At 44.3% G+C, this 26,229-nt stretch overlaps 1 protein-coding gene across 1 annotated transcript in view; it reads right to left on the bottom strand.

Annotated features, from left to right (window-relative positions):
- The window catches only part of ZCCHC14 (zinc finger CCHC-type containing 14), a 49,362-nt gene that overhangs the window by 10,360 nt on the left and 12,773 nt on the right, over positions 1–26,229 (bottom strand). The window contains exons 2-5 of the mRNA XM_064387260.1: positions 25,059–25,182; positions 4,067–4,140; positions 2,190–2,261; positions 1,880–1,989 (exon numbers count right to left, since the gene is read on the bottom strand). Coding sequence (XP_064243330.1) covers positions 1,880–1,989; positions 2,190–2,261; positions 4,067–4,140; positions 25,059–25,182 — 380 coding nt within the window. The remainder of the gene's footprint in view (positions 1–1,879; positions 1,990–2,189; positions 2,262–4,066; positions 4,141–25,058; positions 25,183–26,229) is intronic.

Genomic DNA, 26,229 nt, shown 5'->3' with positions numbered 1-26,229 from the left:
TGCACTCTGGACAACACACTTGGAAATCAGATTGGAAATTTAAAAGCTGAAACACACCATGCGATTCTGAATTCTGGAAATTTATGGATGTTCTTATTTTTAATACCAAACCCTGTTACCCTGGGCTGTTTTCACTCTGGTGAGTGTTTCAGCAAAGATCCCTCATTCAGCAACCCTAAACACTTCTGAGGCAGAAAATGTTCAAATGTAAACTTGAAAATTGCCTTTCAAATGCAGGAACCTGAGGAATATAAAATAGAGATGGATCTGTTATTGAATTTCCTCCTCTTGGAGATAAACAGCAGATGCGGAGTCTGGCAGTTTAGGGAAAAAACTTCTGTCACGTTTTCCCTGTGCCTCTTTTAAGGGAAAAGAGCCCTTTTAGCAGCATTCCAGTGCCTCCAGGGGGCTGGGGGACAAGGGATGGAGGGACTGGACAAGGAGGGACAGCTTTGAGCTGGAAGAGGATGGATTTAGATCAAATACTGGGGAGAAATCCTTCCCTGGGAGGGTGGGCAGGGCCTGGCACAGGGTGCCCAGAGCAGCTGTGGCTGCCCCTGCATCCCTGGCAGTGCCAAGGCCAGGCTGGACATTGGGACTTGGAGCAGCCTGGGATGGTGGAAGGGGTCCCTGCCATGGCAGGGATGAGCTCTGAGGTCCCTTCCAACCCAAACCATCCCAGAATTCCACAAAAAAATGCCAATTTCCCAAAGCTTTGCACCTCACACACCCAGAGGTGTTTCCCAGCTGGAAAGCCCAGAGTTCAGTGCTGAATTTCACAGCTGAGCAGCACCTTGGAGCAGCTTCTCCCCTGCTCCAGAGCTGCAGCTGAGCTCTGGCAGTGCACTTGCTGCTCCATTAACCCAGATTTGGAGAGGCTGCTGTTCCCTGCAGCCTCCCAAGCTCTCCTTGGAGCACAGCAAGGCAATGGGAATGCTGCCTGCCATGAAAAATAATCCAGGCATGCACCTGCTGGCTGCTGCCTATGGAAAACCAGCATCCACCATGGCTTAGGGGAAAAAAAATGGAAAGGAGAAGCTCTAATAAAGTTAATTAATATTTTAAAGTGTCATTTAATTTTATAATAATAACATATTAGGATCAGAATAATATTAATATTACAATAATCTCGTTTTGTGTAGATGAAGACAGTAGCAGCTGAAAGGGATTTAAGTTACTCCAATTTTCCTAGGAAAATCACATTTAGAAAGACAAACCTGATGTGATCTGCTACAGATTATGATACTTAAAATACTGGTTTGTATTAAATAATGGCCAGATGATTTGTGATAATTTGAGGAGGTACAAGATAAGGCTTCAAAACATTTCTTAGCTGTTAATGGCTTCCAAAAATGTAATCTTTTAATAATAGCTAAATACATACCTAACTTTTAAAAATTAAAGTATAATAAACACCAAGATAACCCAAAACAACTGAGAAAATCAAAATTCTGAGAAAGGAGAAAAAAATCCCCAAAACCCATTCCTCAATACAGATGGGTGAATATTCAGGCTTCTCTTTTTTCCTGAGTTTTGAGTGGTTGTTTTAAACAATTCTGGTTATTTTTGAGTCCAAAACAAACATTTTCAAAGCCAGTGATCCTCTATTTGTTCTTCACAAGGAATGAGGAAATATCAATTCTCCAGGAAGCTTAATACACAATATTATTACCATCTGTATTTCTGAAGAAAGAATTCCTGAAAAATTGTTATGGACTGGAATTAATGGAACATCCAGGGAAAAAAGCTTAGGATCAGGCTCTAATTTCTTTGAAGTAATTTAGAATATGGAGATAATATTTCTATTTCCTTTTTTTTTCTTTTTCTTAGTGAAAAAAGCCCAGTGTCAAGATAAAAACCCCAAAAAATGGCAGCGTACCTCAGGTCTGATTCCAGGTCCATGTGGTTCCGTTCCAGGTAAAATGAATCTGGACCAGCTAAGCAGGGAATGAATTTCTCCAAGTTTTCTTCTGGATACAGCTGAGACAGCTAAAGGGGGAGGATATGACAAAATAAAAGTGAAAAGTCTTATTTCTGTGAGATTCAAGCCACTGCCACTTATAAATCAAATATTTTATGAAATTCAATCTGAGTTATCTTGGCACATTTTGAGAAGTATCATTGAACAAAATTAGAGAGAGGGACAAAATATTTTTTCCTTTTCAAAGTGTTTTTCTTGTTGTCTTTACCTTTGAAATAAATTCAGTCACTTCAGCAGAAGATTTGGTTACCAACGTCACCGAAGAATCAGACCACAGGACCTTGGGGAAAAGCAAGAAGGATTTACTTTAGTAATTAATTTAATTTGGTTCCTCAAAATTCAGTAATTGGTATCAACTGTCCCTCACAGATGTTGTGATGGGTGACATCAAGAAGGAAATAATTTTTTTTGTGCACAGGGACAAAATTGCTGCCCAATTCTTGCTGTTTTTACATTTATCAACTCCTCTGGATGTTCAGAAGAGCCCCTCAGAGTTTACACAGCCCTTGCACACTGCAGACATCCAGAGTTAAGCAAGCAACCACAGAGTAATGGAATTTTTTCCCCTCATTATTGTTAAAGAAAACAGCTGGTTTGTAGGATCTGCTTTCCAACAGGAACGGCTCCCCCCACACAAGGCTGCCTATTGCTAATTAATCAACTCCATATGCCACAGCAATTGGGAATGGCAGCAAAAATCAGGCAAAACCTTCCCAGTGAAACCTGCAGCTCCTGCTCCAGACTCCATCTTGGCCCTGCTCTAAAAAAAGGGAATATTCACTATCTCTTCCTACACAAACAAGTCACAACATCCTTGGATGTTGAAGCATTTATTGCTTGGGAGATGAAGTTTAACTGAGCCAAAAATCAAGATTTCTTGGCTTGAGGAAAATCAGCCTGAGACAGGCCAGGGGTGAATCCCCATGGATCCAAAATATCCACTGGAGCATCTGGGAGGCAGCTGATCCATAGGGGAAGGAGCTGGGTGGGAGTTTGGGGACCACAGAGCAGCCTCTCACATGACATTCGTTTCAATGACAACTCCAAACATACACAAAGTTTTTCCAGCCATCCAAAAGCTGCCAAAACGAGTGGGGAGAGGAGAGGATTTCAAAATATATTACATAAGGGAGGAATTTCCTCTCAGCAGAGCTGTTACACAAAAAAAAAAAAAGGGGGGGAAAGAAAAGAAGACAGAAAAACTTGAGCAGTTTTACCAAGTTTGTGGGTTGTTTTTTTTAAAGTTTGTGGTAAATAAATGGGGTTTTTTTAAATTCACAAGGAATTTCAGAAAGTACAGGAAATAATTCTCTTTTTTCCTAGTTCTGTAATAACTCAAGAATTGTCATGACTTCTGTTTTAACTTGAATTTTCAATACTTATAAAACAATAACATGAACTGTAAATGGGGAAACAATAGCACTGCAAACACTAAACTGCTCCATCCATTGACCTGCTATTCCCAAGCTCCTGAACAGAACAAAACCATTCCATAATTGGGTTTTTAACCCAGCAAACAGCAATTTATCAACTCAGCTAAGTCTCTGTTCTTCCTTCAGTTCAAGCTGTTGAGGCAAACGCTGGGTACAGTAATTTCTGTTATTTATAGAAAAATTTGTAATAGGAAAAGAAGTTTCACGAGATCTTAATTGGAGTGGAGACAACTGCAGGCTTCATACAGAGCTTGAAAAGCCCTTGGAAAAATCCTGTCTGTGATGGATGACATTTGGAACAATTGGGGATTCAGGAAATTTGGGACATTTTCCATGAATCCAGTCCTGCAGAGGTTGCAGAATGCTGCCAAAATCCCAACAGATGCTGAGGAGTTTTAAGGAATAACTTGGTGAAAGTTGTGGATAATTGGGATTCTCTTGCCTGGCTCCTTCTGGGTTCTCCTTTTCTCACCCCCCACTTTGTCTCATCAAAAAAACCAAAGCTGTTTTCTGGGCTGTGCATCCCAAATTTTGGAATACTTCACTCCAGCTGGGAGAAAAGCAGTTTGTCATCTGCTCAGCAGCACCCATTTCATCGGTGCCATTGCCCCAGGGGATGAATTCATCCCCTGAATGATAAACCCAAACTTACCTCAAAGGAATACTCAACATTTCTTTCATTCTTCTTGTGTGCCAGCCCCTTTAATTCCACTTTTTCGACACTCACTAGGGAAAAACAAAGAGAGAAGACAAATGAGGAGGATGTTCCTAAATACAGGCAGAAGTGATGATTTTTGAGAAGCGCCAGGCCTTGCTCTGAGAGCATCCCATGACCTGTGGAGGTGCTCCAGGTGCTCAGTTCCAACTTCCTCCCTCAGGAATGTTGGTACCACCACTTCATGCTATTTTCCAACCTTGGGAAAGCTTCATTCCAAGCAGTTTCAACCCAAAATATCCACTCCAAGCAAAGCTTTTATCACCCAACTCATCTCTGTAATAACACACTACACACACATGGAATTATCTTAATAACATCAAGGAATAAACAGCATCCCTCCCAGGGAAAGTGGGATGAGGAAGAACTCTCCATGTTTTCAGGGCCTGGTTTTACAAGTTCAGTGTGGTTTCACAGCTCTGTTCACATCCTGACTCCTCCCTTCCAGCAGTTTCACAGAAAACTTCAGCCTCCACTGGAATAAGGTGTAAATAAAACCAGGATTTGAGTGTGGAAAGGATGCAATGGCAGGCCAGGTCATCTTACACATCAGGTATTTGGTGTGCTGAGTTCCTGGAGACTCCCACTTCCCAAGACACCCAGATCAGGAATTCACCACAAAAAGCCTTTATTTCATCAACTTTCTATTCTCTTATAAATTCCTCCTGCCTCTTGACTGCACACATGGGGATACACACATGGATTTTTTCTTACAAAAAGCCAATTTACATTGGCTTAAAACTCCAAAAGCAGAATTATCCCAACCCAGAGTCACTAAAATCTCACCTGTGAGTGCCAGGTGCCTGAAGGGACACATGCCATGCATGGTGTGTTTTCACTGAGCAGTCCTAACAAGGACAGCCCAGAATTCTGTCACTTTATTTCCAGAGAATCACCATTTACAAGCCGTTATTCTGTTTATTATTAACTTTTTCTTATCAGAAAGACTCAAACCAATGTTTATCCATGGAATTTCCTCCTGAGTGCCCAACAAAGCACTGCAGTGAAGTTACAGCAGCACCATTGCAACAGGGACGTGGCTTTTGTCACCTCCCTTGTCCCTGTCCCCAGGGAGGCTCCACCCAAAGCCCCTCTGGAGCTTCAGTTCCCTCTGTTTCCCAACAGTTGTGGCCTGAAGGTTTCGCTGTGGCCTTTTCAATCTTTTTTATTGTGTCCTCAGAGAATCCCAGAATGGTTTGGGTTGGACAGGACCTCAAAGCCCATTCAGTTCCAACCCTGACACCTCCCACTGTCCCAGGCTGCTCCAAGCCCTGTCCAGCCTGGCCTTGGGCACTGCCAGGGATCCAGGGGCAGCCACAGCTGCTCTGGGCACCTGTGCCAGGGCCTGCCCACCTCACAGGGAACAATTCCTTCCCAAAATCCCATCTAAACCCCCTCTCTGGCAGTGGGAGCCATTCCCTGTGTCCTGTCCCTCCATCCTTGTCCCCAGTCCCTCTGCAGCTCTCCTGGAGCCCCTTTGAGCTCTCCCTGGAGCTTCTCCTCTCCAGGTGAGCACCCCCAGCTCTCCCAGCCTGGCTCCAGCCAGGAACAGCCCCGTGGCCCCCTCTGGACTCATTCCAGCATTCCTGACAAAGGCAATCCCAGAGCTGGACTCGGCTCTGCAGGTGGGGTCTCAGGGGGGACCAGCAGGTTCTGCTCTAGAGCAGGTCCTGCTCATTTACAAATGTTGCCACCTGGATCTTGGCTGCTTAAAAATCTCTTATTTGAGTCTTGTTTGCAGTGAAAATTTTGAAAGCCCCCAAATTCAGCCCTACAGATGTTTGTGCCTGTCTTTACATGGAGAAAATGAATATTTCTGTTCTGATCCTCACAACTGTTCCTCTTCCATGTAATTCCCAATTACAATTACATCAATCCCTGGGCTTAGGAATAATGTCAATTCATTACTTACTGCTTTCTCCTGCACATTCTGCTTTTTGGAGAGGTTTGTTCCTTTCAAAAGATTTCACTGGGTTCCTCTCACGCTTCTGAAATGATTTTGTGCCACATGCTGAGCACCACAGGGATAAATCTGCTCACCAGACATTGCTGAGCCATCCTGACAATATTCAGTGGCATGAAGGTTTGAATATGAAGATTTGAAAAGGTTAATTTAAAAAAAAATCTACTTCAGTACATTTATTTCAGAGAATTCAGGGCCCCCCGAGTTGTGATCACAGCTAAAATACACCGAATATTGATTGGAATTGTGAGCACTACAGGATTATAATGAGAAAGAATGGGTATTGAGAGGGGGAATGTGGTGAAGCAGCTGAAAGATGAGCAAATAACTTGCAGAAATCCTGGTGTCAACTGCTGCAACATCTGGTTTTGAAAAACACAGCCAGCGTTACGCAACATTTGTTGTTTATAGCAAACCCAGCATCACTTTTCTGCTCTTATCGTTTGGCATTTCCAAAGGATTCAAACCCCATCTCTTCCAGACATTCATTTTTCATCTCCAGCAATTCCAGCAGAATTGGATTACCCAGAGACACAAACCCAAGCTATTCCTGTTTTACTCTGCGGGTTCATAACAAACCCTAAATCAGCCCTGGACTTCGTGGTGCTGACAGTGCCACCACCTCTTCCTGCTCAACGTCTGGGCTGAACTTACCCAGTGAGGAAAATCCACTGCAGTGAATTCATCCATGCAAAAGGACTGCAATTAGAAAAATGGACCTTCAGGTAAAGATTTCTGCACTGATCTTGTAAGATGAGCTCTGTTCTAGAGCAGGAAATGCACTTCATGTCCTGGAGACAACCAACTAGATAATTCCTAATATCACACAAAGAGCTCCAGGAATTTTTTCCCAGATACCTAAAATACCATGAAAAACATCACCTGCCTAAAGAAATCTTGTTTAATTTATCAAGCTGTATGTTTGTGTTCCGTGGCCTCTCACCTACTCTGAGTGTTGTTTAACTTCTGCTTGGTTTTATTGAAATAACCTTCCTAAACCTACCCTGAAGCTCAACTTTATTCAATCAGTGCTACAGAACTCCAGAAGAAAAAGTGCCATCCACCAAGTACAAAGGGAAGAAAAAAAAAAAAAAGACTTTTATTTACTGCTTTTACTCTCAAAAGCTCAAAGAGCTGACTCTACTCAGCATCCCAATAAATGAGTGCAGGAGCAGAAAACCCTTTGTACAGAATTAAGGACACATGATACTGATGGCTTTTCAGGATGCTGAATTCAGCAAAACTCCAACTTCCCAACCCAGGGGGCACAAAAAGTTAAAGTTCCTAATTCAGGAGATTCCCAGAGTTTATTTGCACTGTCAAAGGGGCACACGAGGCTTTTTGCTGTGAAGATTTATCCAGAAATATCTGGGAAATTCCAGCAGGTAAGGGGAACAGCTGGATGAGATCCCCAGGAGAGGGGGAGAGGAAAAGAAGCCCAGGGCTGCAGGAGAAGCTCCAGCAGGGCTGTGGCACCCTCGGTGCTCCCAAGACCTTCTGGCATCCTCCCTTAAGGGGTTTTTTAAAATTATTACCATTTGCTGCTTTCTTTAAACACAAGAGAAGCATTTTCCATGTCGTTCTGGAGTACATTTCATTGTATGCAGCATGGAAGGCTGAGTGTGGAATGCTCCAGCACTGAGGCACAGCCAGGAGCCACAGCCAGGACAGCAGGGACGTCACCTCGTCTGCTTCTCCAGCCCTGCCTCCCAGCAGCCAGGGAAAACACAGCCTGCAGACATTTTATGAGCTCTGCTTTCCTATTCTTCCTATTTCCTGAGGGTTTTTCCCCTGTTTTTTCCCTATTTCCCATTTTCATATTTCTTATTTTCTGTTTTCCAGCTAGATTTTCACTCTTTTGGCTGCTATTGGAGCATTTCTCATCTGCTCGCTTCAGTGAAGGGACACACAATTCCCTCCCTCTGCTCACACCAGGTGTTAAATCCTCTGGATTTCTGGCCTCCCCCTCCAAAAAAGCAGGAGCTTGGATCTCCTCCTCTTCCCAAAATGTCAGCAGCTCCACAAAGCAAAAGGCCAATTCCAACCCTTCAGGATTTGCCATTCCTGGCTGGTAAAGGTCAGGGTAAAACCTGCCCTGGATGTGGGCAAGGGCAGAACAGACATTTTGGGAAGCCACATCAATCAGGTATTGATCTTTTTATAATTCCCTCTTTACAGCTTCTGGATCCATCCTAATAAAAGGATTAAACAGATCAGTGCTTCAATCCAAACTGAGAATTTTGTGCTCCTTCTGAAAAAGTCAAGTAATTCAAGATAAATCAGGAGTGTTGATTGTGGCCCAGCCCTTTTCCATAAAATCCAATATTTCACCACTCCATACCTAGAGGATTTCTTTTGATGAAATCCCTGGATGCAGGACCAGTTTGGGTGGGATGTAGCACTGAAATGCCACCCTCCAGATGGCAAAATCTGAGTCTCCTGAAACTGGGTTGAACATTTTGCTTTGTGGTACTTGACCAAAACCAGCAGAAAGGCTGCAAGTCATTTTTAAGCTGGTAAAAAAACCCAAACCTAAGTAAAATCCTTTCTATAGGAGGCCATAGTCGTAAGTGAGGCCCCTGGACTAAAAGATTTATTAGATTTTCATTCATGGAAAGAGGCATCAAACACCATGACAAGCAACTGAGTTTGTGCTGAAAAAGTGGAACAAAAGGGACCTCATAAAATCCTTTCCACATCCCTGTTTACACAGAAGTGGGCAGAAATGCAGCACCACCACTTTCACAAGGCATCATCTCCTCTTTGTGCTGAAGAAATGCTTCCAAAGCAGCATTACCCAATTCCTGCTGCCCAGCAGATGCCAAAATCTGGGAACAAATCCCACAGAGGCTCCCCACAAACCCAGCAGGATTTATATTCCCACATACACAGGCAGGAGGGAAGGAAAACACAGAAAATAATTCATTTGCTCCATGCAAAGCACATTCATAGCAACCAAAGACCAGAAATTAAAGGGTTTGTGGGGGTTTTGTTTGGGTTTTTTGACTGCTTATAAGTATCAGCTTAAGACAGGGGTTTTTTGGCTGTTTTGCAGAAAACTTGCTGCTTTCACTTTTTAAATCTTTCTAAAGCTTTTTATCCAGGCTATGATAAAAATTCAGGATACCCTCCTGTTCTTCTGCACAAACACACAACAAGGACTAAGTTTTCTCATCACTAAATTTGATTTCCCTGTCTCCTACTTCTCAAAACTTCAATTATTCTTTTACTGGAATAATGGAGGCCTGAGGAAAACCTGCAGAATCAAATAATAGGGTTTGAGTCTGTAGGATGAGAACTGAGATCTAAACACGATCAGCATCTTTGGGGTGCCAAGAGCTTGGGGTTGGTGCTGTCCCAGGATCATTTTGGTTGGAAAAGAGCTCCAAGGCCACCAAACCCAAGCTGTGACAGATCCCACCCAGAGTGCCACATCCAGTGATTCCCTGGACACTCCCAGGGATGGGATGGGAACTGTCCCAACAGCTCAGGTCAGACTCATGTTTATTTACTAAAATTCCTTTAACAAACCACAGAATGACAATATTATCTCCTAATAGATATTAGAAGATTCTAATAGATCTTCTAATATTATCTTCTAATTATCTGATCTGTCACTAAAGGCAAGAAAGAGCTGGCCCTGCTGAGCTGTCCCTGAGGTGATTTTAGAAGATTTCCCTGGAAGAGCATCCCAAAGCTTCACTTCCAACTTCCAGCCCTGCACCCAGCAGGCTCTGAACTCTCAATATCTGGGGAGGATGGCACTGAAAGCATTCCACTTGAACTCTGCTCTGTTCCAGAGCCAGCAAAAACACACCTTGGCGTGTTCCATGACACATTAACTGCTGCACAAACCTGCCCAGAGATCTCTGATCTGCATCAGCCGATGGGCCAGAGTCCAGAGCAGCAGGACAGGAGGTGCTCTGTGCTGAGGGAGGGCTGCAGGTACAGAACTGCTGCTGGGGAGGCTAAAACCACCAAACACACCCTTACATGGAACAATTAAAAGGCATCATGAACTTAATTGACAAGCCATGAGCTTGTCTGTGGAGATACAAGAAGGGGAAATGGTCCTACTCAACAGCTTGGAGAAGTATTTCAAATATTGAGGGAAAACAGGCAAAAAAACCAAATATTTCTTCTTGAAAATCATCTCACTTTGCTACTTCTAGAAAAGTCAGATGTAGGAATAAAGCAATTCTCTCTAGTTCACTGCATTGAGTTGTCACGTGAAAATGACCTTTTGTTATTGTATTAGTGACATCTCAGACCTCTCCAGAAGGATAATTTATAAAGATATTAACCTGTTTTCACATCCTGCAGTGGTTATGGATGGAGAAAACACCGTGTGAAGAGGCCTAAAATTAAAATTATTGAAGTTCTACAGAAAAAGGAAGATACAATTCGAGTTGGACTCATTTGGATCCTGCTCAGCCTCATAAGAGCACCCACCATCCAGTTTGCTGCTGCTATCCCTTAAAACTAACAGGGGATGAGCAGACAACAGTTTTTCCATGGAAAAGGAAAGTGCAGCTGGGAAAAAACTTGTAAGCAAACAGAAACAGTTTCACTAGTTAGCAAGAAAATCTTCTGGCTGGCTGCTCCTCAACAGCAAAACCCTGGAAATTAAAGTTTCATGGACATAATGAAAAATTTCTGTCAGCAGAGGAAAAGCTCTCAGATCTGGCATTTTCCTGTGTGAAAATTAAGGGTTATTTCAACATACAGAATATTTAAGATCCAAACCAACACATCCCTCCACCATGAGCTCAGGTGACAAATCAATGCTGCTTTAATTGAAGAGCAAGGCTGGAGCCTATGAAGTGCAATATTCCACAGGAAATAATTACCCAGCTCATTTTAAAAACCAAAAGCCATGAGCTGAGTTTTGGCAGCCCAGAGAAGCAATAACAGGCTGGGATTGTATCACTCACCCCAATCAAACCAGGAGTTCTCATGTCCCTGCTATTTCCTCACTTTGCCTGATTTAAGCTGCCAACTAAGTGACCTTCTTATGTTTCTCCAAAACAGATATTTATAATTAAAAAAAGCCTATATACCTCAGCTTTTAACTGAATTCATGCATTTTTGCAGTAATCCTGAATGATCCTGTCAGCACTTCAGCCAACCACAAAAGTCAATCAACCTAAAGATGGGTTGTGCAACTTCCCTGGATTCAAAAGCTTCCCAAAACCCCAAAGTGCTTGTGCTGGAGGCTGGAGAAAACTGGACAGAAAAATGTAAAACCCTACAGAACCACTCAGCTGCTCTGAAAAAAAAAAGACATGGCTTCAAGCTCTGTTTTGAAGGGTTTTCTGCCCAAATCCTTGAGGCCAGGAGCACTTTGCATCCCTGCTCCCTCCTGCCATAGCACACAACTGCCTGATGAATTGTCTTTTTTATTTCTTTCTGAGGCCAGAAGAAGCTTTTGTAGAATAAAGTACCCAGAAAGGGCTGCTGGATTGGCCAGATTTGTGAAACAGCTCCTAAATTTGAGCACCAACACATGGCACTGGGCAGGTGCTGGCCTGGGAACATCCCCCAGGATCTGCTGTGAAATGTGGAATGGAGCTCTGGGTGCAGAAAGTTGTGGATAGAGCCAGAAAAGAATGCAGGAGTCTGAGATCAGGGACAACCCAGCAATACATTCCTTAATTCCAACAGCTTTAAGCAAGGACAGATGCAGCTCTTTGGGCTAGCAGGCAGAAGGAAGGGAAAAAGGAATCCTGAAGGATGGGATTTGATACCATTTTCAAGCATGATTTTAGGTAAATATGTGCAACACTGAAGGTTTTAAGGTATTCTAAAACAAATTCAGAGAGATCAGTCCCAGTGAGGTTCAACACGTGCTCAGGTTCTGTGCCTTGTGGGCTGCATGCTTGAAGTGCTCCAGAATTCCATTTGCACACTGGATTTATTGCCTAATTCCACCTGGGACTGCAGCTAATCAACTGTTTGCATCCAAGTGAGAAGTGTTAAGTTTTGAACCTCATATGCTCAGTGAGTCATTTTCCTTCTCCCAGTTAGCTCAGAAACATGGAAAAGAATTCCTGCAGAAGTGAGCAAAGCCCAGACTCTGGGGTGAAGGGCAGCTCCAGGAACCATTAACATCCAGCCTTGTACAGGCAATTTAAATAAGCAGGCTGCCTGTGTTGAATTTATCTAACAAAAACATCTCTGAAATCAAGAGAAATGTTCAACTTTGGATATAAATAATTTTACTCTCCGTGTAAGCAAGATGCAGTTGTATATTTAGTCTGGTTTTATCTGATGGAGCGCTTATTTTATTTACTATTCTTAGAGCACTTTTAAACAAAATGTTGGCTTTGTTTCTCATTCTTAAAGAGGAGCTTTGCTCATCATAGAGAAATCTCCTGCTTCTCCCCAGAAAGGATTTTCTCTGGCACATAAAATTCCCTGAGCCCCTTCAAACCCAAGGTGAGCCTCACGATTAATTCTGATCTGAAAGTTGTATTCACCTACAAAATTACACATGCAAAGTCAGTTTTCCATGGAAAAACTGACAGAAAACTTTCAGTTTTTTGCTAAAGAGCACCAAATCCCAGAAATCCAGACTTCCCTAAATCCCAAATATCCCAACCCAGCTGAGCTGAAGGCTTTGAAGTTTGAGGTTTGCACAGAGCAGCCGCTTACCCTGAGCTCAGAGAGAGGATTCCAACCTCAGAAGGGAAATCAAAAACAGGCAAAAAGTGACACATTCAGGTGGCCACCACAGCTGGGGAGCTGAGCTGGGGTTTGCTTTGAAGTGTGGAGCAGTGTCCTAAATACCAATGGACAAATGCAGTCTCACAGCAACACCCAGTGAAATACAAAGCACCTCTGGGTGCAGCTTGAACCAACCACAAACCACCTTGCCTGGAGGTGAGAAAAAGGACAACTGAGCTGAAGCTGTTATTACCCATTCGTTTCCCTCCACCACCCAAGATTTTACTCACTTCATGACTCAATAAAGATTTTAAGACCACTCATCTAATCAAAATCTTTGTTGCTCTATTCAAACACCCCACATGAACCCAACCCCAACTGCATCTGATGAGGATTTGCCCGGCAGGATTTCAGCTTTGAGTCCCCAAGGCAGGAGCTGAGTGCTCCATATATAAATATACATTTCTCCCAGCACAGGGGTGTTTGTTTTGCAGCCTGAGGGTGCAGTTTGTAACCATATATCGGCATGGCTGGAGCCCAGAGGGAGGGGATGAGGCTGCAGCTGCTCAGCCAACGTGCCCTGGCTCGAAGGGCATCTGGTGCTAAAACACCACAGCCCCGGGATCAGATGGCTCCAAGGATTCCTGCCCCTACCCAAAGGACTTAAGGGATTCCAAGTGCAGAGAAATGCAGCATTTCAGACTCCAAGGCAGATGAAGGAAGCAGCTTGCCTGCTTTGGAAGGGCTGCTCCAGGCCAGCAGGGTTTAATGCTCCTGTAAATAAGCACGTGCTGTTTGCTGCATTTTTGAGACCAGGCTCAGCACTGGAAACTCATGACTAAGGCTGCAATAACAGGCAGGAGCAGCAAGGACAAAGTCATTTTATAGCAGCTTCAATTTTTATTTTCTAAGGAATTATAGCCTTGTTAACAACAACAAAAAAATTCTCTTAGCACGCTATGTAAAAACACCAGACTAAGGGACTCATGTGGAATAGAAAATCCTTGAGTACAGACAGTCTTGCCAAGAGCCACAAATGCATTCAAGTGCTCAGCTCAGTGAGGAACAAATATCCCTGCTCAGTCACTTCTGTGAGGTTCCCCTTTTGTGGCAATTTTCATGTCTCTGTTCTCAGGCTTTAATATTCTTGTTCCCTTTTCTACTTTTGTACAACTCATTGTTCCTTCTTTCTGGATCCCAGACAAGATTTGACCAGTGATTCAAAGGGGCAGAAGGAAGTTCTAACTCAGCAGTTAAACTGATTTGGAGACACCACACAACTCCTGGATAACTGTAACACATCTATGAAGCAAGCACAGGAGGGAAAAGCCCAAAGCTGATTTTATGGATATTTGCCAGGGCAATGAGAATGCCCAGAAACTGAGCTAAAAAGAATGCAAAAAACACCAGACCCCATCCACTAAAAACTCCAAGCCCTGAATCTCCAGACTCACCAGTAGATCCTTTAGCAGGGCCTACAGAATGGAACAAACCCCACTTCTAGCAAAAATTCATGTTTAAAGCTCTAGGTCTCCACTTTCTTTTGCAACAGTTGGATATCCAGCAAATCTCTGAACTCCTTAATAACAGGGACAGGGAGGAATACAAACTAGGAGCTCTCCAAGCCACTAAGACCTATTTAATACCTGCTGGTTTTGCAGACAAATTCACTTATCACACTTTTCCTCAGGCCTCTTCACAAGAACTGACTGTAAACAACTCTGCTGGAATGATACACCTGGAATAATTCACCCCCACGAGTGGAAAACACAATAGGGAGAAACTCCAAAGGCCCTGTTGTGTTTTCTGCCATTTCCTTTCAGCTGGGGATATTAATGATGTAATTTTAGCAGGGCTGCCCCTCTGAGTGATGGTTAAAAATAGCACCCACACCCTCCACTGATGAAATGCATCCACTCCAAGCAGGGAAATCATGCAGCACAGCAAGCCCTCTCCTTTTTTCCAGGGAGAAATAAAACAAGCCAGAAAGCAAATGAAACGTTAACCTTTTAGCTTAGCATTTCTGTGCACCCAAGAAAGAAAATTTACTTTAATCAAAAGCATTGTCTTGCATAATTACAGCCTGTGACTCCCCAGCTTAAAAGAACAAGAGAAAATTAAATTAGAAATGAAAATTCAAAGCACCTAAACAATGCCAAAGTTGACTATTTGTCTCCTCTAATTGTGTGGCACAAAGGAACAGATCAGATCCACAACTCCATGGGACCACGTTCAGAGGGTTTGGGGCAGTAGCACCCCTCAAACTTCTCTCAGTTCCCCCTGTCTGCAACCCACAAATGAGATTTCATTCTCAACTGAGTCCCCAAAAGCAACCCCAGAACAGCTCCAGATGCTTCCCTTCCCCAGCAATCTCTTCATGCAGGTCCCAGATCAGGCTCTGCTCTGGCATTTCCCAACAGACGCCGTTCATCAAAACTCCATTAAGCTGTCATTAACCACGAGAACAACTTCCTTTAAACAACCCCAAAATAACTGAATTAATGGACAAAATTCCACTGCTTTGGCTCTTCTCACATTTGTTCTTTCACATCATGGAATGGTTTGGGTGGGAAAGGACCTTAAAGCTCATCCAGTGCCACCCCTGCCGTGGGCAGGGACATCTTCCACTGTGCCAGGTGCTCCAAGCCCCAGTGTCCTGGCCTTGGACATTCCAGGGATCCAGGGGCAGCCACAGCTGCTCTGGGCACCCTGTGCCAGGGCCTCAACACCCTCAGAGCCAAGAATTCCTCCCTAGCATCCATCCCAAACCAACTCTCCTTCAGTTTGGAGCCATTCCCCCTCGTCTGTCACTGCAGTTCTTGATGAAGAATCCCTCCCCAGCTTCATGGCAGGCTGTACAGCCCCAGTTTAATTCATTTATTTATTTCCAATTCCCAAGATCACCCACTTCTCCAGTCCTACAGTTATTTGGTATCTTTTCCCTGCTGCAGTCTGATTCTTTCCAAAATCACAGGCTCCCATGTCTGCAGAGAAAAGCCCCCAGTGAGAATTCTAATGCTGACATCAAAGGCAAGCAAGAAACCTCAGATTTATTTTAAATACCCAGAAATTTGCAGGTCTGGACCCAAAACTATGTGAGAGATGACACCCTTTTTAACTTGTATATTCAGATACCTCTGAAAACTCCAGCTACCTATTGAGAAAATTATTGTACTTTAAGCCTATTACCCTCAGCTTTTGGAAGCAAGAATTCATCTAAATGGAAAGGTAGATGGAAATGAAAAATGTGCTTTGCAAAATGGGGGATTTAGGAATAAACTGTTAAGGGAAGGAACATTTACCAGCTAACAACTAACCAGCTGTAAAAGCTTCCTGAGCATGACATGCACCAGAAAATTGCCATTTAGTCATTAGTACAGTGGTGACAGTATGTAAAATGGGCAGGGATGTGCTGGATTTCTAGGAATAAGTGTGTGAATCACTCCTATTTGCTTCTCTAAAGTGCCAATTTTTATCCAATTTTGTTTAAGGGCTATGTGGGCCTAGCTAGGATAAGCAAGCCATTTATTTTAGATTCTTTCCTAAATTCTTGCATGGCCCTGTTTAAGATGGCAGCAAAATGGGCTATTTCAGCAATGCCCAGATGTTCCAGGGTGCTGCATTCTGAAGGCACGAGGAACAGCTGAGCATTTCTGGGCATTTCTCACATCCCCCTCCCAATCTGCAGGCAGCAGACACAGCAATGTCCAGCCCCACTGAGCCACTTCAGGTTGCAGCAGGAATTTGCCAGGAGGCAAAAAGCAGCAGTTAAAATGAACCTTCTTGGGATTTTTTTAGTTTTTTTTTTTTTTCTCAGTCTTGAATTACGTATTTGTTATCCCTCAGTAATTTCTTAAATTTTAAATTTCATCTCCTGCTTTTAATTAAGGATTTTCAGTAACAAGGCAGGTTTAAGCATTAGTTCCACCACAGGAAAAGCTCTCCCAACACCTTTTTTCTGCCTCAGAAGATGGGCTGTATGAAGCCATTACCATTAAGATCTGAGAAAAAACTGTTTTTCACCATTTAATGCGATTTTAATTAAAAGCTGAAGTTGCTTTGTTGTTTCCATGATGGGAAGAAGGTCATGCTGCTGCTTCCAGAGCTGTTGAGGTAATGACCATTAATTTCACCTTCATTAACAGCTCCTGTGCCACTGAAGGCACTTCCAGGACTCCAAAGATTTGGGAACACCCTTCTAGGAATGCACATCCTATGTGTGGCCTCCTGAGAGAGCCATGGAAAAAGGCAGAGAATATTAAATAGGAGTTGATAATCTCATTGTAGGTATTGATGATTACACTGTCCTTACCCAAGATCAGGAATGTGCCTGAGGATTGCATTACAGAGAGGCAAAATCCTTGGCACAGCTGGATTTACCAGCATCCTATTCTTAGAATTTAAATTTTTCCAAGTAGCTTGATTAAATTAATTATAAACAAAAGTATCATCCAGCTCCCACTGAAGCCAAACTGAATGGACTGCTCCAAATTAAGTGTTCTTTGTCAAATTCTATTGTAGCAGAAAACTGCTCATTTCCTACTGTTTAATAAGGAAATTGTACTGCCCAGCACACAAATCTTTGTTTTTAACACAAGGATAAATAAAAGCAAGATAAATGATGGGGCTCTGAGCAACCTGGGCTAGTGGAAGGTAGCAGGGGTAGAATGAGATGAGCTTTAAATCTCCTGCAACACAAATTCTGGGATTTTATGGATTACCAAGGAGCAAAACAAAGCCTCATTTCCCAGAGATCCAGGCTGTACCTCAGCTGTTCTCACTGCTCCTGGAGGAAGCATGAATGAGTCTCTTCTATGCAGACACCACTGTAAATAAAATCTCTAAATAGCTTTGTCAAATTTGAATGAATTTAATCAACAGGCTCAGCAGTTAATTAGGTAGGGAGCAAGCAGAGTGATTCCACCTCCTCACTGAGGAAAAACAGGCAGGAAATCCAAACAAGACCAAAGTTAGAAAATCACTCAGCAGCTTCAGGATAAAACCCTCAGGTTAAACGCTTGATATCCATTATTTTAGGGGAATATGGGATGAAGGCAGATGGTGTAGACACAACTGAAACTGCTCACAGGAAATCAAAGAATGCTCTGTGAGATGAACTCCAAAAGAGCCACAGGTAAACCCACAGAGCACCCCCTTCACTCTGGGTGAGCTGGGAGTGCTCCCTGTGGAGCACAGGGGGAAGGAATGGGAGCCATGGATCCCAAACCCCAGCCAGGAGCAGTTTCAGGAGGGCACAGAAGGCTGTGACAGAGCAGGCTCCAGGAGCACTTTCAGGAGGGCACAGAAGGCTGTGACAGAGCAGGCTCCAGGAGCAGTTTCAGATGGCACAGAAGGCTGTGACAGAGCAGGCTCCAGGAGCAGTTTCAGATGGCACAGAAGGCTGTGACAGAGCAGGCTCCAGGAGCAGTTTCAGGAGGGCACAGAAGGCTGTGACAGAGCAGGCTCCAGGAGCAGTTTCAGACGTGCACAGAAGGCTGTGACAGAGCAGGCTCCAGGAGCAGTTTCAGGAGTGCACAGAAGGCTGTGACAGAGCAGGCTCCAGGAGCAGTTTCAGATGGCACAGAAGGCTGTGACAGAGCAGGCTCCAGGAGCACTTTCAGGAGTGCACAGAAGGCTGTGACAGAGCAGGCTCCAGGAGCAGTTTCAGGAGGGCACAGAAGGCTGTGACAGAGCAGGCTCCAGGAGCAGTTTCAGGAGTGCACAGAAGGCTGTGACAGAGCAGGCTCCAGGAGCAGTTTGAGACATGCACAGAAGGCTGTGACAGAGCAGGCTCCAGGAGCAGTTTCAGGAGTGCACAGAAGGCTGTGACAGAGCAGGCTCCAGGAGCAGTTTCAGGAGGGCACAGAAGGCTGTGACAGAGCAGGCTCCAGGAGCAGTTTCAGGAGTGCACAGAAGGCTGTGACAGAGCAGGCTCCAGGAGCAGTTTGAGACATGCACAGAAGGCTGTGACAGAGCAGGCTCCAGGAGCAGTTTCAGACGTGCACAGAAGGCTGTGACAGAGCAGGCTCCAGGAGCAGTTTCAGATGGCACAGAAGGCTGTGACAGAGCAGGCTCCAGGAGCAGTTTCAGATGGCACAGAAGGCTGTGACAGAGCAGGCTCCAGGAGCAGTTTCAGATGGCACAGAAGGCTGTGACAGAGCAGGCTCCAGGAGCACTTTCAGGAGTGCACAGAAGGCTGTGACAGAGCAGGCTCCAGGAGCAGTTTCAGGAGGGCACAGAAGGCTGTGACAGAGCAGGCTCCAGGAGCACTTTCAGGAGTGCACAGAAGGCTGTGACAGAGCAGGCTCCAGGAGCAGTTTGAGACATGCACAGAAGGCTGTGACAGAGCAGGCTCCAGGAGCAGTTTCAGATGGCACAGAAGGCTGTGACAGAGCAGGCTCCAGGAGCAGTTTCAGGAGTGCACAGAAGGCTGTGACAGAGCAGGCTCCAGGAGCAGTTTGAGACATGCACAGAAGGCTGTGACAGAGCAGGCTCCAGGAGCAGTTTCAGACGTGCACAGAAGGCTGTGACAGAGCAGGCTCCAGGAGCAGTTTCAGATGGCACAGAAGGCTGTGACAGAGCAGGCTCCAGGAGCAGTTTCAGATGGCACAGAAGGCTGTGACAGAGCAGGCTCCAGGAGCAGTTTCAGATGGCACAGAAGGCTGTGACAGAGCAGGCTCCAGGAGCAGTTTCAGGAGGGCACAGAAGGCTGTGACAGAGCAGGCTCCAGGAGCAGTTTCAGGAGTGCACAGAAGGCTGTGACAGAGCAGGCTCCAGGAGCCACCTTCCATGCAGCCAGAGCAGTTCTGTGCTGCCTCCTGTCCCCTTCCATCCTATCACAGCAATCTCTCCTGATCAGGCTTATTGCAGGGAAAAGGAGACAATGAGGGTGACAAAGAAATACTGATTTCAACCTCGAGAGAAGATAAAAGTTAACTTTTAACAGCTGACAACATCAATTAGTCAGAGTCCAAGTGCAGCCCCAGCATGAGGAGCTCCACTCCCAGCTCTGTAACAACCACTCACCCTGGCTTTGGGGATATAAAATGGCCTTCTGTAAGCAGAGGACAACTGAACTATCAATAAAAACATGAGGTGAAATACATTTCTGATGTTTTTAAACGCCTAAACTTGAGTATTGTCTTTATTGCAAAATCAAACCTCCAACCTGAACTGAACTCTCAACTCCACATTGAGCAACGTGATTTATGCATCACCAAAAAATTCCTTAACATACAATAATCTTTTAGCATAGGGGAAAACATCCAAACATGTTTTTTTGGAGCACGCTAATCCTTGGGTTTGACTTCTAGAATTCACTGTAACTACTTGATATTCCTCAAACAACTCATGTGGCAGAGACAGAAGGTCAGGAATGCACTGCCTGGTGTGTGATCTCAACCTACATTGCTCAAGTTTAGAAGCAGAGCTCTCCCTTCAGAGGGAAAATGAACAAGGACATACACAAACAGCTGAAAAATTATATACAGTTGGGAGAGGGAGATTTTTCCTGAAGGATTATCATAGCCTAAATATTTCTTTAAGCCCTACCCTACCAGTAGTTGACCCAATATTGTTGGAGATGATGCAGTTACTTAAAAATAGAATAATCCAGCTCCACAACTGATGCAGAACAAGGCAGTCTGAAGTCTGGACCTGAACAAAATAGATTTCAGAGCTTTTTTTCCCCCTCTCCCTGTATTTTCTGCCTTCAGCAGGCTGGTATCAAACATTTCAAGAGGAAAAGGCTGTCAGTCGCCATTAAACTGGGAGAGCTCCTGCAGCCTGGTTTCTTATGGAAAAAGAATGAGTCAAGGAAGTGGGAGAGAAAAAAAGGTGCAAGACCGTACAAACACATTTTGCCAAGGAAAACAGAGCAGCAAAAATAGTGGTGAGACGTTCTGGGAGGCTGACATCACCCATTGCTGCTGCCTATTGTCATGAAATAATTCAGATACCAACACTGGCTGCACCTGACCAGCACCAGAAGCCACCTCCAACTGATCCCACCTGGCCTCAGCAAGCAGGGACAGATTTACATCCCAATATTGACTGAAAAATAAATCAATATATTCCTGAGATGCACTTAGAGCTTGTTTTCCTTCATGCCCACAGACTTTTATGCAGTCAGCCATGTGCTGTTCCATGTGTTTATCCAAGTCTGGACACATCAAGGCTTTCAGGACTCGTGTGTGGACTCAGAGCATCCCTTCAATTAAGCAATTGGTTTTCCTGTGCTCAGCAGAGCTAAATGGAGAAGAGATTGTAGAATAAAGGCTCCTGCCCCCATTTTCCATCTCAAAGCTTTACTCCTCACTCTCCAGAAGCAGTTTGTGCCTATCCTTAGATCCTGTGTTGCAAGAATTATGATTCAGCTTCACTGTAGAAGGATCAGATTTCAACAGTTGCCTCATTTGAAATCAGGCTGGCGTGGAGACAATTTGGAGGGTTTTGTGTGGCAACAGAGGAAAGGCAAGATAAATATACAGGAAACACCAGAATAGGAGAGTTCCTGTCACTGCAGAAAATGAGACTTGTTCAGCTGAGGAAAACACTGTCCAGGCTGCTCTGGGGAGGGACATGGCAAGGGCCACCTGCAAAATGATCAGGGATGAGTAAATTCTAAACCTCCAGGGCAGGAAACTTCACCCAGAGGCCAGGACAAATCAGGATTTTACTGATTTACTGAGATTTTTACTGGTTTTACTGAGAGCAGTGGCAGGATGAAGCCTGCACAGTCTCTGTCCTGGGATGTTTGTAACTTATGCTGTCTTTATAATAAAGATGCTTTTGTTCTGCACTTCAACATCTGGTCTAATGCATTTAATTCCTCTGTGTGTTTGGAAAATATGCTGTGGTCAGTGAGCATGTTTAATACATTGCTAAAATATGTCACATGCAGAGAGCAGGACTTGCCTCCACTGCTCTCCACCTAACGGCCAAATCCTTGGAACCTGACAGCAAAAGAGTAATTAACAACATCTCTGGAGCATGGAAAATTCCTATTGCTTTTTTGAACAAATAAAAACAAGCTGATTTTTTCAGTCAGCTGTGATAACCAATAACTACTCTCTTTTGGGAATTACCCCAACCCTACATCCATAGGCTTGTTAAAAATTAGCTCTGTGCACGGGGCTTCCCATGGGTCACACAGCTCCTCCTGAACTTTGGAATAGAAATGGAATTTCTTGAATTTCCCTTTGCTACCAGCAGAGGATTGCCTGCAAAACAAAGCAGGGAAAAGCAATTTTAACTCGTGACTTTTTTTAACCACTTTGTACTGGGAAAGGCTGAGGGACAAAGAATGCCCAACTTGTATTTGAATGTTTTATTCAAATGGTATTAAAACCATTAATAAACCTGACTACATTCGAGGAACAGTGGGAAGAGGGACAGAAATCAACACATCTCTCTTGGAATTTTAATTGTGTGTAACCCAAGGATCTCTGTGTTTATCTCTGCTCTGCTTGACCAGAGATCTGTCAGTGCCTCAGTACCTGTGAACAAGCCTGACTGCAGCTTCCAGCACAACAGCCAGATCCTGAGAACAGGGACCGCCCCCACTTCCCAAAGCTACCTCCACTTAAAACAATTCCCCATCTGTGGAAACAGCTTTGAACAGCCCCAAACCACTGCTCAAAACAGGAATAAAAAGCACAATTCACAGAGCAAGTTACAGTTGCTGAATTTCACGAGAGCTCCACATCCTTCTGTCAGAACCCATCTGTATTTTTTTCTCTACTTGCACAGGGCAAATTTTTAAACTTGATTTCATAAAAGAAAAGCCCAGATAGAGCACAGATCCCCAAAATATTTATGTCAGCAGGCACAGAACTTCCCAGGGCCACAACTTTCACTTGGAAGCAATGTCCACCTGGTTTATCCCATTTTACCATGGATATGTACACAGGGACAAAGGGGTTTAGCCTGGAGAAAAACTGAGGAATTCTGATAAAAAAACCAAGAGTTTGCTGCTCACCACTCTCCACAACCTGAGTATTACAGCATGGCTCCAGCACCTGGGCTAGTGGAAGGTTCCTGCCCATGGAATTAGACAATCTTTAAGGTCCTTTCCAATCCAAATCACTGCACAATTTATGATTTAATGCCTGACACTGCTCCCACAGCGAGCTGGGCCTCTGAGGTAAAAGCAAAGGTTGGTGCACTTCTCAGGATGACACTCCTGTTATAAAGTCATTTCCTGAGGCAGCACAATTCTGCTGAAATTACTCCCAGGTATCTGACAAGTCTCTGCACGAAGCTGTACAAACATTCCAGCTCCCACTTCCAAGAGCACACACACTGCCACAGAGATCCAGCAGAAAGCTCCTCTCTTCCTGCCTCCCTCCCATGTAGGAACTCCACACTTGATGCCAAAAGTGGCAGATTAAGGAAAACACAGCCACTGAGAGCTTTCAGGTCCAAGCTGCTACAACCCCAGTCACTGTTCAGCTGGGGAGAGTAAATTAAATTACTGACACGTCTCCAAATCAGGATTAAAACATTCCCTGGGTTAATACAAACTGTCTCTAATCCAGCTAAGCACAACAAATACTGCACCTTTCCCATTTCTCTTTTCTTTGTCATGTGTCAGCTCCAGCCTTTTTAACTGAGGCACTTCCAGCTCCAGGGCTTTGCCAGGAGAGGAATGATGACCTTGGGCAGCTCCTTACTTCTAGGGAGAAATCCTGTCCTGTCAAGCTGGCTGAAACCAGGCTCACTAAAAAATAACAACATGAAAATCAAGCATCTCGTGCTTTCATGACAGTTTTATGTACTCCAGGTTAAAAAGTTGGTGGGTCCTGCCAAATGAAAAGCTGTGCTTGCTATGAAAATGAGGAATATAAGTCAGGAACAGTGGATTCAGGTGGCAAATAATCCTAAATTGCACTCCAAGCTGAAGAAACAGAACCCCAAAACATCAAGGAGAACTCAACACTGCTGGTGAAGCAGAAAGCAGGATATCAGTATTTGTTCCACACCCCCTTTTCCCAGCCATCACTGAGGCACTCTGTAAATTACACTGAACACGAGGCAGGTATTCTATAAGAGAAAAACAGATCAGAGCAAAACCTAATTAATTTTCACAGCGTACCATGACTAATCTTAGCATATATGGTACTGGAATAGCAATCACTGAGTACAAATGAAAACAGTGTTGAACCCTGTCCTATTTTTAATCAGATGAAAGCCACAAACCCAGGCATGCTTCTGCTTAGTGCTGCGTTTTCTTCTACCCTGATGGTTTTTACAGCTGGAGAAATGGCTACTTCCAGCATTACTGGGCTGTAAAAAATGACTGCTCCTTCCACTTCTGGGATTACAGTGGAGTGTGTCACTGAAAAGGAGGGCTGGGGAGGAAAGTCAACATTTCTTGGGACATTTAACCCTTTCTGAGCTGTACCAGATCCTCTGAGTGAAGATGTGCTTTGAAGTTCTTGAATTTCTCTGGTATCAAACTGTATTTGCAAAGTTCTGTAGAAAGCCAGTGGAAAAGAAGAAAAGAGAACAAATTCCAAATTAAAAAATTTAGATGGTGCCTGACATTATTTTTAATGCTATTTGAAGGCAACATATGAGGGCAGATATCTCCCCTGATTAATTCTGCCCTAGAGGGCTCCCAAAAGCTGTTCTGCACAAAGAGCAGCTCCCAGTTCAAAGACTTTCCTCATCACCAGTGATTTTTTAAATGCATTAAATAAAAACATTGTTAGTCACATTTCAGCCTGGACATTTTCATATTTGCAGAGAGAGCCTGGAGTGTGGAAATGGAATAATTAACCCTGATTTGCTAAGCCCAGTTTTTAGCCAGGTCAGCATGCAATATAGCATTAAAAAAAAACAGATTTATTTTGTAACAGAGAAAGGTGCAAGATCTCTCTCCTATCTTCCACTTCTCACTCAGTTTCCCATTTGGGAAAGCAAGAGAAAGGTGGAAGTGGCAGTCAAACTGTGTAAATGCCTCTTCCCTTTATCCAAGAAATAACCTGCTGAGAGGTGGAATACCCAAGATACCTTCTCTTGAAATACCAGCTTTGCTCTCAAAAATATTCTCCAAGAGTGGGTATCTCAAAAAACTTTGTTGTTTATTTTTTAATGGAAAAATCAGGATACTCCTCTCTCACTGGCCCTTTCTCCCTGACACACTCACACTTCCTCCAAACCCTTCTGACTTCCACTGCACAACCCAGAATAAAGCAGCAGAATTCCAGCCTCCAACCCCAAAGAAAACACAGCTGAGCACCACCAAGGATCTGAGCTGGTTCCCCAGGGGCAGCAGGCAGGAGGAGAAGGACACACCTTTGGAGTGTTTCCCCGAAGGCCTCTTGGGTAGTGACTCCTCCATGGAATGTGTGGATGTGTGGAGCACATTTTCCAAACTGTTACCGACACTGTTGATGGGGGTCTCCGACCTTGGAGTGACCTGGAAGGAAAAGTACAAAAATCCATTAAAATAAACGGAGGGAACACACAAACATCACACCTTCTGTGCAGGGAGGGATCCCCTGGGAAGGCACTCAGGAGAAGCTGGCTTCTCTCAAAACTGAGGGTGTTACTCCTGATATTCCCCAAGTAACAGTTCAGGGAAGTGCTTTCAGTCAGCAGCTATTCACAAACTGAGATTATCTTGGCTAATCTAAAAAGCTACTTACAGCATAATTCTTTTTTAAACAATAGTCACCCAGCAGTCAATTGGAGAGAGATTGCAAGACCTTTAACCTCTGCACACCACAGATTTTAACTTTTCCACAAGAAAACTGGGGAAAAGGGCTCTTGGAAAATGTCACCTTTATGTTATGACACTGTGCTGGTTTTGGGTGGGGTAGAGTTAATTTTCTGCACTGTGAGGCTGGTTTGGATTTGTGCTGGAAGCTGTGGATAAGTCAGGGATGCTTTGGTCACTGCTGAGCAGGGCTGACACAGCCGAGGCCTTTTGGGGTCCTCACCCCACCCCAGCAGCACAGAGTCTGGGGGGACACGAGGGTTTGGGAGGGGACACGAGGGTTTGGGAGGGGACACGAGGGTTTGGGAGGGGACACGAGGGTTTGGGAGGGGACACGAGGGTTTGGGAGGGGACACGAGGGGCAGCCAGCTGAGCACAGCTGCTCCAAGGGATATTCCAGGCCTGTGGCATCATGCTCAGTATGGAAAGCTGAGGGAAAGAAGGAAGCAGGGGACATTCAGTGACCCCAATACTCTTCCCCAGTCACCATGACCTGTGAGGTTTCCTAGCAAATCCATCCCATCCATGGGGAATTGATTCCTTTGCTTTACTGGCATGTGTGGCTTTTGTTTTCCCCATTAAATTGTCTTGAACTTTTGTTTTCCCTATTAAATTGTCTTGAACTTTTGTTTTCCCCATTAAATTGTCTTTATCCTAAGGCAGGAATTCCCCCTGTTTCTCTCTTCCCACTCCCTCCCCATCCTGGTTCCAGGGGAGCAGAAGTGGCTCCATGGGGCTCCATTACCT

The sequence above is a fragment of the Passer domesticus genome, chromosome 12 (genome assembly GCF_036417665.1).
Source record: "Passer domesticus isolate bPasDom1 chromosome 12, bPasDom1.hap1, whole genome shotgun sequence".
NCBI lineage: Eukaryota > Metazoa > Chordata > Aves > Passeriformes > Passeridae > Passer > Passer domesticus.
The sequence above is the reverse complement of the archived record's forward strand: the minus strand, read 5'-3'. Positions and strand labels throughout refer to the sequence as shown.